Below are 13,982 nucleotides of genomic sequence, written 5' to 3' on the forward strand. Positions count from 1 at the left end.
CTAAAAAAATGGCAAAATGACAAAAGAGTTTAAAGATTTTTTGCATATGTTTTTCCCATAAATTTGCCTTGTGCCAGTACAGATATATTGTATAAGCAACTTTCGAGATCATAATAAGTCTGCTGTGTACGGTTTGCATCTAATTAGAAAGCGTTTTACTGTCCAATTATTAGGAAGTGTGAGTTAGCATGCTAGTTGTTCATCACTTTACCCCCATGGCAAAACTCTGGTCTGTACGAGTTGTGAAAAACGCTTATAAACTCATCGTGGTGAATAATTAAGATGCTCAGAATGCATACGGTAAATGAGGAATAACTTTGAACCTTTGCAAACTGTTTAAAATGAATTAGTTCTGTTTTTGGAGTTTTTTTAGATGTGAAAATCCGATACAGCGCCTCTAAACTAAACTTGTAAACACTCACAGGCACAAATACACACAGAGTAATGAATATTTATAGTATATTTATCATGCATTTGTTTTCATAGGCAAACGTCCTTGACAGAAGAGGGTTTGCAGTAGGAGCTAGAGCAGTACAGCCCTTTAACTCTGCTAACTCCCTTTATATGATCAGACGGCAGGTTTTGCATCCTCAGCAGTTCTGTGAGGAAAAGAGGAGCACGACTTAAATATTTATCAGGAAACTGTCAAGTCAAGAAAATGTCACTCCCATGTACATTCACTTAAAGTTGCACTATGGAAAGTTCTGGTGGAGGTTGTCACTTAGCGAGTCTCCGTGGAGATGTGATTGTCTTGTCGGGAAGGTGCATTGTGTAACTTTTCCGGTGGAGGGTCCATCAAATGCTTTTCTCCGTCTCCATGGAGATGTGATTGTGAGTATGAAGTGAATGAATAATGATCTGTAAAGCATCTTTGTGACATATGTCTGTAAAAGCGCTATATAAATAAAAACTTACTTACTTACTTTGTCTGGAATGTTTCACTGTATGGCATTAAACCTTTCTATCTTCATGGAGACCAACTTACAGGTGAGATCAGTGGAAAGGCGACCCCGCTCACAGTCAGAATACCTGTTTTCCTACACATTTTTTGAGCTCTAAAACCACTCGTAACTGAAATAATGTAAGGTAGAGCTGTTTTAATGTCATACTGTGGAACATTCAAGGCAATGAGATATTCATAGAAACAAGCAGGTGACGGACACCAACCAAAAAGTTACATAGTGCACCTTTAAACAAAGCAAACAAGCAGGTAGGACCATGAAGTCAAGTTACAAATCAGATCTGTGACTGAGAGAGGTGACCGTGCTCACAGTGAGAATGTATGTTTTTCAAGGTATGTTTAGTAATGAAAATAACTGAATACATTTTTTTGTCCTCTGCATTTGACCCATCCATCAATATTTCTGGGGCATCTCATCAGGAGCCAATAAGTTTCAGGATAATAATAATATTCTTTGGACTTTGGCAAAAGCATGGAATATTCAGGTCAAAACCCAAATATATGTGGTCAGTTTGATTTTTGTTGTGTTTTGTCATTTGGTATTTAAAGGTGCTTTAACTTTATTTACTTAAAAGTGAAAAATCTGAACTAGTAATTATATTTTTTTTCATCTTGGTGAAGAATTGTCGTAGTCTGATTCATCAGCCAGTTTCACTTTGTAGAAACAGTCTAATCTTGCAGTGTTAGGATTCGTTCGCTCGAAAGTAGGCAGGTACTTTTTTTCATTTAACCAATCGCTGCTATTTGGTCGTCACGTCTGTAATGCACCGCTAATAGGGCTAACTGGTATATTAAGCTTTTCCCAAATCCTGTAGGAAGAAGGGCAATAACGTCTTTCCCCTTGATGAAATTCGCCAAACATTCTCTTTGTTCCGGCTTTAAATCCTCAATCTTGAGAATCGTTGACAACACAGAATGTATGTCTCTTCGCTGATTGGCTGGTGCCCGAACTCACACTTCTGGGGTTCTTTTAAACCATCTAGTGTATTCTGATTCCTGACCTTGTCGCTGGAGAGAAATGAAATTGAGAAGAAGCACTAGGTGGCGCCAGCCTGGCTAGAATTGTCATGCCTGAAAGCATTGATGTCAGAATATTTGTAAAAGTAAGCTATTAAAACGTATGTCAAAATATTCTTTTTGTCAATTCACCACAGACAGCTTTGGAAACAGTTCAGTGAAAAGCAATCCCAGATCTCCAGAACATGATTTAAAAATGTATTTAGGAATATAAAATGCGAACGATCCAAAGCTCGACTAGTGGGATTGCTGTATACAAGGCTGGATGAAGGTTTTACTCCATGTTGGGATAAGAGAGGGTTTAACAGTTGGACACATTGGCCAGAGGGCTCAGGGCAGTGCTTTGTGCAGCAATTTCTATCCACAGCACATTAAAGCTTTAGCGAGGTCAGCTTTAACATTAAATAGTCATTATCATTGAGTGGTTGCATATATGGACACTGTAGAATCATACAAATGAATGGAGTTTTTCTAGGTGATTTTATATAGGTACAAAAAATAGATCTTTACTGTTAGTCTCTGAAGCAGGAAGATTTGTGTTGCTGTCTTTTTGCAAGCATGTTCCACTTGCTTGTAAACTTTGATATCATCTGTCAGCCATAGTCCCAAGTGCACTGACCAACTCATTTGTACAGTTCATGAGGCTAACATAAATGTTGGAAGATTCTGTCTTGGAGATGAACATTGGCTGCGTCTCATTTCTTTTTCCTCGCCTCCTTCTCCTTGATTATTCTCCTTGATTCTGCAGGAAATGGGTGAGGAAGTCCCACCCATTGAAGAGAAACAGCAAGGAGAAAGCATATAAACTCCTCACCAAGACTGATAAAGTTTGATTTTATCTGATGTCTGCCTCCTGAAGAATCCCTCATGTTTATGCCTTCATTATGTGGTTTTCTTTGGGACACCACTTCACATGACATATCTGATTGACAGCTGCAAAGTGGAGGATTGAGGAGAAGAATCACTGCTTTGGTTTTACTGGAATTAAACTTCATCCCCCATTTTTGCGCCCACAGAACAATGTCGGAGAGATCTTCGTTTACTTTGTCAATCAGTAAAGAGAACTGCTGCGATGTACCTGGTGTGCATGCCAGAGCCCTGGATCAACTGGGACAGGTCATTCATGAACAATAAAAATAGAGTGGGGCCTAGAGCGTTTCCCTGGGGCACACCCGTCATTAATTTTTTTGCCTGTCAGATAGATTCTTTACAATCCGTCAAAATAATCTGCCATGATTCAAACCTTTGCAGTGGCTCACTATTCCTCACCTGCCTTATGTATTCTGAGCACCCTAATTATTTATGGAGTCTGCCAACATGCTAACCATGCACTTCCTGATTATCAAACAAACTTTCATACAGGGTCCCCACTCATTTTCACTGACAAAAAAATTTCCATGACTTTTTCATGACCTAAAGTAAATTTTCCTTGACTTTACGGCACCTACCTATGTGTAGAATTGATCAGACTTTTACGGCTAAATATGAAATGTTAACCCTTTCCTCTCTCCTTATGGTTTGGAATTATAGTTTTGGGAACCCTGTGTATAATTAGCAGAGGTGGGACCAAGTCGTTGTTTCGCAAGTCTCAAGTAAGTTTCAAGTCTTTGACCTCAAGTCCGAGTCAAGTCCCAAGTCAAAGACAGGAGAGTCCAAGTCGATACTCGAGTCACTGGCTCATAAGTCCAAGTCAAGTCCAAGTTGTCTGCTTTGAGCTTCAGGTCATTTCAAGTCTTTAAATCAAAGTACCAAATATAGCTTAGATTTTTGCAATTTATATGAAATTTAAACTAATTTGTTCTTAAAAACTCATGGTATATTTAAATAAGAGTTGTAGAAATGCAAATTTTTCCTTTTTAAATGTCTTGTCAAGATCTTAGTGTGAATCATTAGTCAGAAGAGAAGGAACTGAGATTTAATTTTTTCTATTTTTCATTATGGTCAGAATAGAAAGAATTCAGATTTAAAAGTGCTAAATAAGTATTTAGTTATTTTCTCGTGTAGTTTGCGCTGAAATGGAAGGATCATGTTCTATGTAGTTCCCTGTTTTACTGCATTGTACTGTATATTGCTGTAAGACATTTAAGGATACCATATCAAAGAGAAAAGTATTTCCTAAAAACATGTTTTAGGAGAAACACCAAGTCTTCTCAAATCACAGGCCTCCATTTTATCAAGTCAAGTCTCAATTCCTAAAAATAGTGACTCAAGTCTGACTCGAGTCCAAGTCACGACTTGCAAGTCCCCACCTCTGATAATTAGATGTAGACAGTACATAGAAGACTTATTTTGTATACTTATAGAAAATAGCTGTACTAGGGCAAGACAAATTTAGCTCAAATACATGAAAAATAACCAGGTACAGGCCCTTTAATCCAAACCCGATGGATGGATGAATAGATTAACTCCATATAACTCTTACCATTTGTATTTATTCCACATTTTGTTCCAGTAACAAACATCCAGACACATAAAAAAACATATAAACTATAGAAATGTACAAACAACCAGCATTATATTCACTATACATTGTACAGTAGGCTAAAATTACAGAAGACTGCTTTAGGTTTGGCAATCATGTAAACTGCTACTACTAGACCTTGTGTTCTCTGACTATGAATACAAAAATCTGAAATAGAAAAAAGGCTAGAAAATACTAGTGTTTTTTATGATTGTCAGTGTTGACCAATCAAAAATAAATAACAAAGACTTGATTGGAATGACTCCGCCATTTTGACACATTCGGACAAACATTCGGACATAACATAATTTAACTTTTTCTTTTACAAAACTCAAAAAAACCAAAGTACATTCGCAGCCTGCTTGTGCGCTTTTCAAATCCAGACAGGCCTCTATCCAAAATTGCGTTGAAAGTTGAAATGACTAAAAATATTTCGTCAGTGTAAGAAAATATATTCACTGAAGATTTGAAAAGACGTGTTGCTTTAAGGCACAGTGACTCTCGTGATTGGCTGCTTCTCTGACAGCGCGTGGTACGTTTAAAGGCACAATGGGATGTCCTTGTCCACTGTCTCACACGTGTCCAACAGACGCCCTCCCAGTGTCCTACATCTCAGCTCTTCGTCTGGGCTTGTCCCGTCCAGCGTTGTCCTCTTCTACCTCCTCTTCCTCCTCCTCGTAGTTCTCCTCCTCGTTGTTCGGGTGGCCGTGCTCCTTTCTGGGTTCCTCTTGGTTTTTCTCCTCATCCTAAAAAAGACAAAGATTTGAGATTTGCATGTGCTCTCAATGGGTATTAAAATAAACAGAAAATATATCGTACTTATGAATAAATTGTAATCTATTTATCTATGAATTTTAGTACATTTGTCTAGGAAAAATCTTGTGTTTTTATATATTTAATATGTATTGTGAGCTTAGCCAAGAGTGATAGATGAATTTAACTAATTGTTGATGGAACAAACCATTTTGCACTGGAGCACTGTAAATCTGTGTATAATTCGTTCATTTGTTTTTCAATATAAAACCAAAAATAAGAAAATGAATAAACAATAGTTTTCTTCATTATTTGTCTCCAAAATCAAAATGAAAAAACAGATAAGAACAGAACAGATAAGAAAAAGCACAAATGTTGAACCTGATTACATTTACATAGGAACTGGGTCCACAAAGACTAATTCATGTCCACAATAATCAAGAATTTCAGCTAACAAAAAGTATGAGCTAAAAACAGATTACATTAGAGCAGTGCTTCTCAAACTATAGCACAGGTGCCACTTGTGGTACACAGCCTTAAGCTCAACAGAGTTCATGAGCTGATGAAAGAGGATGTTAGAGACACTCTGAGTTGCGGTGTATTTATTAATAAACAAATGTAATACTGATGAATAAATACACCGCAAATCAGAGTGCCTCTAACATCCTCTTTCTACTCAACAAGAATTCAAGCCCTCTGGTCTGATGAGCACCTGTATGCGTACGTTTTGATCCAGTGCAGCACTCCAATATCATCATTTTTTTAGAGTCCATGTGCTGTTGGCTTATTATAGTACTAGTATAGGAGTATATAGTAGAATAATGAAAACACAGTATTCACTTTGAACTGACATCATTTGAGTAGATTTTTACATTTCTACCCTGTAACGTAGGTTGACCGTGAGCGGCTTGGGGTTCAGTGAGCAAGGTAAAAACAAATCCAGACACAGACCGGTACTTGTGGTCCACAGTTTACTTTTGTTTTTTCAATGATTACAAAAGTGCAAGTGCAAAAAGTGCAGGGTGCAAAACGGAGGCAGGCAGCAGTTTCCTCTCCAGCAGCAGAACACAGACTGATCTTGAAGGCGCCTTTTATGCTGGTCCTACTGATTGGATAAAACCACTATGCTAAAACAGGGATGGTTAAAATTATCATTAGCGTAAAATTAAAAACCTAAACCTCCATAAAACAACCCAAAACCCAGATAACTATTAAAACCACCAAACTATATACATAAAACCCTAAAACCATTACACCAATTAAAATGTTAAAACCCATAAACCAATAAAATACCTAACCTAAAACCCCTGTACAAAATGTTACACGTGGTCCAGCCCGGAACCATAAAAGAGGGAGCTCGTTTCCGGGGGACTCTTTTCACACCTGGACAGAAGATAAAAAGGGAGGTAAGTAAAAGCAGATCCACCATTCATTAAAACACAATAAAATACACTAAACACATCAACACTTAAAACATTCTAAAACAGATATTGCACCATATTTATTGCACAAAGTCAATTTAAAATGTAATTTATTATTGTCTCCCTTTTCCTCCAGGGACAAGCAACTTCCAATTAAAGTGCTGTGCCTCAGGAATAAAAAATGGTTAAAGGAAAGCCAATAAATATTTTTTTTAAACCAATTGTGTGCAATTTATTTTGTGATGTGCAAATATGTTAAAAGTGCTGTGTGCTAGGAAAGTGCAGTGTTTTAAAGTGCTTTAGTGAAGGGTGAAGGTGCTAAGTGTGGTTCTAGGGTAACAAACCAGCCTGTTTGTTACATTTCCCCCCTCCTCTCAGAAAAGCGAAGCTACTCTTCTTCCAGTCTTGATAGGCAATCAGCCACGATGTTGGTCTTCCCTGGTTTGTAGTGGACGGTGAAGTTGTAGGGCTGTAGCGCAAAGGTACCATCCTGCGATCCGAGTGTTCGCCTCTCTCATGCGATCCAGCCACTGCAGTGCTCTGTGATCTGTCTCCAGCACGAAGTGTCTCCCAAGCAGGTAGTATCGCAGAGAGTCGATGGCCCACTTCATCGCCAGACACTCCTTCTCTACAGCCGAGTATCGAGTCTCCCGGTCCAGCAGCCGACGACTCAGAAATACCACTGGCCTTCGTTCTCCATCCTTCTCCTGGAGGAGGACCGCTCCCAGTCCCACCCCAGAAGCATCTGTTTGCAGGATGAAAGGCTGGTCAAAATCAGGGCTTTGCAGGACTGGTCGGGTGCAAATAGCCTCCTTCAGGTCAATGAAGGCTCTGTTGCACGCCTCCGTCCAGCGAACTTTGTTTGGGGCAGAGTTTTTTGTTAAGTCACTCAGGACAGTGGATCTCTCGGCAAACTGAGGGATGAATTTCCTGTACCATCCCACCAGGCCGAGGAACCCCCTGACCTTCCTTTTTGTTGTGGGCACAGGGAAGGATTGGATAGCCTCCATTTTTTTGAACTTGAGGCTTAATTTTGCCATAGCCAATAGTGTACCCCAGGTACTCGACTTCATTATGGGCCACTGCACACTTTTTTGGGTTCACAGTCAGTCCAGCAGTCTGAATCCTCTGCAGGACCTCCTGGAGGTGGTGGAGATGCTCTTCCCAGGACTGACTGTAAAACCACCACGTCATCCAGGTAGGCTGCAGAAAACTCAGACACATCACGGAGTAGATGGTCCATCAGCCTCTGAAATGTGGCTGGCGCCCCCTGCAAGCCAAAGGGCATCACCCTGAACTGGTACAGTCCAAAGGGAGTTTTAAAGGCTGTCAGCTCCTCGCCTCTGATGCTAGTGCCAAACTGCCAATAGCCCGGGATAGATCCAGCGTGGTGATATAGGCTGCACTCCCCACACGCTCCAGAAGTTCATCGATGCGGGGCATCGGGTAGGGGTCAAAGTTGGAGATTGCGTTCAGGTACCTAAAATCAATACAAAAACGCAAAGAACCATCCTTTTTTGCAAGTAAACAGGGCTACACCATTCACTGTCTGACATTTCATGATTCCCAGTTCTAACATAAGTTCAATTTCTTTTTTCAACACTGGCACCAACCGCTCTGGGATTCGGTAGCTCCTTTGTCTCTTTGGAGCATCCTTTTTGAGGCGGATCTGATGTTGAACCAGTGAGGTAAAACGGGGGTCTCCTGGAAAAGATCCGGGTTAAGAAGCGGCCTTAACTCGTCTGCTGAGAGGGAGAGAGGTGAGACAGGTCAATGGCAGCTGGCTCTGCAAGCAGGGATGGGAAAAACTTTTCCGTCACTTCCTCATCCTTCACGGCACGCACCAAAAGCTGCTGAGAAGGTTCTTGGCGGACAAATAAACTCTTTCAGCAAATTAACATGAAAAAACTTGGTGCTTTTTAAGTCTCTCAGGCATAAACAGTTCATATGTGACATCTCCAACTTTTTAGTTATTTCATATGGTCCATGCCAACTTAGCCAGTAGTTTGTTTTCACTAGTTGGTAAAAGCAAAAGTACCTTTTGGCCTGGTGTAAAGGTCCGGTCCTTGGCCTTCTGGTCATACCAGGTTTTCTGTGTAGTTTGTGCCGCTTTGAGGTTTTCCTGTGCCAGTGCTGCCATTGCCTCAAGCCTCTCCCTCATTTTGAGTACGTAGGCCACTACATTGTCTCCTTCTGGCTCCCGGCGCTCCCAGTGGTCCTTGAGCAGGTCCAGGGGTCCCCTCACCTGGCGTCCATACAAGAGCTCGAAAGGTGAGAAGCCTGTCGATGCTTGTGGGACCTCACGTATGCAAAGAGCAGGTACGGAAGCCACTGGTCCCAGTCCTTGCCTGTAGAAGAGAAACAACTTGCGCAGCATCGTTTTCAGAGTCTTATTGTATCTCTCCACCAAACCGTCCGTTTGGGGTGATACGGTGTGGTCCTAATTCCCTTCACCCCTAGCAACTGTAGACCTGCTGGAGAGCTTTGAAAGGAAATTGGTACCACAGTCAGTAAGTATTTCTTTTGCTACCCCAACCCTTGAGAAGAGCGCAAGAGACAGTTTAGCAATCTGTTTAGCCTTAATATCTGAGTGAAGGCTTCAGGGTAACGTGTGGCATAGTCTGAAATGACCAAAATGTAACGGTTGCCTGCTGAGCTCTTCTCAGGGGCCTACAATGTCCATCCCCATTCTCTCAAATGGAGTCCCAATAATTGCAGAGGCTGAAGCTGGGCCCGAGCTACTCCCTTGCTTGAAGTAACTGGCAAATTTGACAGGAACTACAAAATTTGGAGACCTGTGAAAACATTCCCGGCCAAAGCAAACCGGCTGCCAATCCGTCTGAGGGTCTTTTGAAAAGCCATGTGGCCTGCCCATGGGACTGCATGGCCCAGCTCCATTACCTGCACTCTCAACTTTTCAGGTAATACTAGTGCCTCATTTTGTCCTTGATCTGGTAAAGAATGCCATTTTTCACAATATAGCTACTTCATCTAAGCAGCTACCTTTGCCTGTTTGACACCCTCCTGCTCTTTGACTTTGTCAAACCAGGGTTTAAGTGTTAGAGTCCTCTCTCTGCAGTGCCCTATGTCTGAGGGGATGCTGACGTCCAAAGGACTAAGGGGTTTAGGAAGCTCCTCTTTCCCTTTCTGAGAGCCAACAAACTTGTCCCTTCTCTTTGGGCCTTAGGCTTTTGGCTTTGACAGGATGTGCTTCTAGTTCCTCGTCACAAAAAGGCAGCTCCTCAAAAACACCCCTAGCTATCTGTGCCCTGGTGAGGACATTACAGGGTTTGCCAGGTTCCGGAGTACACTGTGCAGGGGGTTCTAAAACAGACTCTGAGCACCCACTATCTGCCTGGATAATCAGATCAGGAAGAGTGGGAATATCATTACCAAGGACGACTGTAAAAGGTAAGTTTTTGGCTAATGCGACGGTAACCAGGTAACCCCAACTGTCAGATAGACTTCTGCTGTAGGGTAACTGTGCTCATCTCCATGAATACACACCAGTGGAGTTTGCTCAACTGACTGCCGCTCAGGTGGAACTAAGGAGGACATAACAACTGTCTGAAAACATCCAGAGTCTAAACAATGCCTCCGCCCGGTGGCCATTTACAAGCACTGGGGTTGTGCCTATTCTCTGCCCTGTCTGTACGCTTGCCGGCCTAGGTACAGAACAAAGTAGGGACTGCTTGGTTTTAACGCTGGCAAAAGTACTGAGTTGACCAAGTTCGTTACAGTTGTAGCACCTGACTTCCTGTGGTGGTCTAGCGGGCTTTCTCACCGTGCGAGACTGGTGGATAGGTGGAGCTGGCCTACTGTTGCTACTTCTACCCTGGGTTGGACCACACCCATCACCCCCAAAGGACTTACTTGGCATGGCTGGTGAGGTTCTCGGCCGAAGTAGCTGGTTCTGGTCCCTTTCCGAGCAGATGTAAAGACCTCAGCCAGACGGCAGCTTCCTCTGCGGTGCAGGTCGTGCTCCTTAATCCAGATCTCCAGCTCGGGACTGACCATCCGCAAGAAACTGTTCCAGAATCAGCTTTTCACACACTTGTTGGATTGTTATTTTTCCAGGCTGAATCCATCTCATGAAACAGCTCCTTCAGGCGGACATACAGCTCCCGTGGCGTCTCACCGGGCTCGATCTTCAGGGATCTGAAGCGACGGCGGTAGGTCTCTGATGTAATTTCATATTTGGACAAGATGGCCTCCTTCACCTTGTCATAGTCCTCTGTGTCTTTCATGTCCATAGCAACATAGGCACTTCGGGCTTTGCCTGTCAACAGAGGTACCAGGCGAACAGCCCACTCTTCTTCTGGCCATCGCAAACCTGAGCCATCCTTTCAAACGTGGTCAGGAAATGTTCAATGTCATCGTCAGGAGCCAGGGGAAGAAGCTTTGGCTCCGGTATGGCCTGTGAGGGTAAACGCGGCCTCCTCTTCTTCATCCTCGTACGCCTCTCTGTTGGCATTTCTAGCGTGACTTAACGGGCCTTGAAACCCGCTGTGGATGCGCAGATCGCTCTGGCTGCATCCTTATTAGCTGCTGCTGGAGTCGCTGGACCTGAATCTCCATGGTTTGCCAGCGCTGCTCCTGTTGGATCCGCTCCGTGTTGACAGTTTTGTCTCTTATGGTCTGGCATCAATTAGTACTTCATCATCCCAGCCAACTTCCTCCATTTTCTCTTCCACACCACTTGCCTTTGCCCCTGGTGGTCAGCCATTGTCGTCCAGGTTCCTCATCGGCTTCAGGCATTTTTCTTCCACCTTGTCTGGTATTCATCGTACCTTCTCACTGCGGCATAGGACCACTCCTGACACCAAATGTAACGTAGGTTGACCGTGAGCGGCTTGGGGTTCAGTGAGCAAGGTAAAAAACAAATCCAGACACAGACCGGTACTTGTGGTCCACAGTTTACTTTTGTTTTTTCAATGATTACAAAAGTGCAAGTGCAAAAAGTGCAGGGTGCAAAACGGAGGCAGGCAGCAGTTTCCTCTCCAGCAGCAGAACACAGACTGATCTTGAAGGCGCCTTTTATGCTGGTCCTACTGATTGGATAAAACCACTATGCTAAAACAGGGATGGTTAAAATTATCATTAGCGTAAAATTAAAAACCTAAACCTCCATAAACAACCCAAAACCCAGATAACTATTAAAACCACCAACTATATACATAAAACCCTAAAACCATTACACCAATTAAATGTTAAAAACCCATAAACCAATAAAATACCTTAACCTAAAACCCCTGTACAAAATGTTACACGGGTCCAGCCCGGAACCATAAAAGAGGAGCTCGTTTCCGGGGGACTCTTTTCACACCTGGACAGAAGATAAAAAGGGGAGGTAAGTAAAAGCAGATCCACCATTCATTAAAACACAATAAATACACTAAACACATCAACACTTAAAACATTCTAAAACAGATATTGCACCATATTTATTGCACAAAGTCAATTTAAATGTAATTTATTATTGTCTCCCTTTTCCTCCAGGGACAAGCAACTTCCAATTAAAGTGCTGTGCCTCAGGAATAAAAAATGGTTAAGGAAAGCCAATAAATATTTTTTTAAACCAATTGTGTGCAATTTATTTTGATGTGCAATATGTTAAAAGTGCTGTGTGCTAGGAAAGTGCAGTTTTAAAGTGCTTTGTGAAGGTGAAGGTGCTAAGTGTGGTTCTGGGGTAACAAACCAGCCTGTTTGTTACATACCCCCACATTACCTAGCCTGATTCATCAGCCGGTTTCACTTCATGGAAACCGTCTGACATTAGGATTTGTTCGCGCGACGGTAGGCGGGTACTTTTTTTGTTTAGCCAATCGCTGCTATTTGATCGTGACATATGTAATGCGTCGCTAACAGGGATAACTGGTATATTAAGCTTTTCCCAAATCCCATAGAAAGAAGGGGAATAACGTCTTTCCCCTTGATAAAATTCACCAAACATTCTCTTTGTCCCAGCTTTAAATGCTCGATCTCAGGAATCGCTACCAAGACAGAATATATGGCTCTTTGCTGATTGGCTGGTGCCTGAACTCGCACTTCCAGGGTTCTTGCAAACTGTCTAGTGTATTCTGATTCCTGACCTAGTCACTGGAGAGAAATTAAATTGAGTGGAGACACTAGGGTGCGCCAGCCTGGCTACTGATGAGCACCTGTATGTGTAAATTGTGATCCACTGCAGCACTCCATGATCGTCATTTTTTTTAGACTCCATGTGCTGTTGGTTTACTATAATACTAGTATAGCAGTAAATAGTAGTAACAGTACAGATAGTAGAATAGTGAAAACACACTATTCACTTTGCAGTGCATTTTTACATTTCTACCCCCACACCACCTGCTTGCCACCATGGATGATAGGTATTGGTTTGCCTGGAATGTTCCACAGTATGACATTGACCTTATCTCCATGCAATTTAAAGTACGTATCACGCTATTTTCTGATCTATGTTATAATGCTGTTTCTTCATCACAAACATACCAGGAGTTGTGTTTTGTTTCATTCACACACATGTTTAACACACAAATCCTGCATATTTAGGCTGAGTTCTTCTCTCAAACACTCTCTCTTCCACCTTGTGATGTCATGTGGCAATACAGGAAGTGCTGTATTGTGTTTTTAAACTGCATACTCCTTCACTAGAATCATTTGGATCATTTAAGGCCTTTAACTGCCTATCTCTAGTAAAACTAACTAACTAAAGGTAAAAGGTAGCTTGAAAACCACCAGATCATGACAGCACAAGGTGGAACAGAACAAGACAGACTAATAAAACAGAATTACTCAAACATGTGTGAATGAAACAAAACACAACTATGAAAATGTTTTGACGAGATAACAACATTCTAACGTGGCTTAAAGCTCACAAGAATCCATTTAGTGTAACATAAGACCTTTAAAACACCTGTAATTGAATAAATGCAAGATAGATATGTTTAATACCATACTGGAATAGCAATAACAGTAGCAATAACAGCGAGTAGGGACAAGCAGGTGCACCATTAAAAATCAGTGAGTCTCATATTGTGCAGTGTGTCATACTGTATATAGGCCGCTACTGCAATGGCCTTGAGCTTATTGCTGTCTAAGCCGCAGTAAACTTCACAGAGGTAAGGTTTCAGGTCATGAATGAAAGTGGATGATAGAAGAAGAAGATCTGTGGAGCTCAGGTTACTCACACTGATTAGGTGATGAGTACGGTGTGAAATGGAACATAATAACAACATGTAATATGAACGCACAAGCTCCTCTACCCGCTATAGTGTTGTCAAGCTATTAAATCAGATGCAGCCAGGATGTTTGATGATAACACACGGTTACTTAAGGGTGCAGGGTCCGTCGAATGTTTTTCCTCACGGAG

General features: G+C 42.0%; 1 protein-coding gene across 2 annotated transcripts in view; it reads right to left on the minus strand.

Annotated features, from left to right (window-relative positions):
- Positions 1–4,405: 4,405 nt before the first annotated feature.
- golim4a (golgi integral membrane protein 4a) overlaps positions 4,406–13,982 on the minus strand; it is a 47,178-nt gene continuing 37,601 nt past the window's right edge. For both annotated transcript variants that reach the window (XM_020937670.2, XM_020937669.2), the window contains exon 16: positions 4,406–5,185. In XM_020937670.2, coding sequence (XP_020793329.2) covers positions 5,045–5,185 — 141 coding nt within the window. In that variant the 3' untranslated portion in view covers positions 4,406–5,044. The remainder of the gene's footprint in view (positions 5,186–13,982) is intronic.

Source organism: Boleophthalmus pectinirostris, unplaced genomic scaffold, assembly GCF_026225935.1.
Source record: "Boleophthalmus pectinirostris isolate CB_2022bp ecotype Guang Dong unplaced genomic scaffold, ASM2622593v1 HiC_scaffold_9, whole genome shotgun sequence".
NCBI lineage: Eukaryota > Metazoa > Chordata > Actinopteri > Gobiiformes > Gobiidae > Boleophthalmus > Boleophthalmus pectinirostris.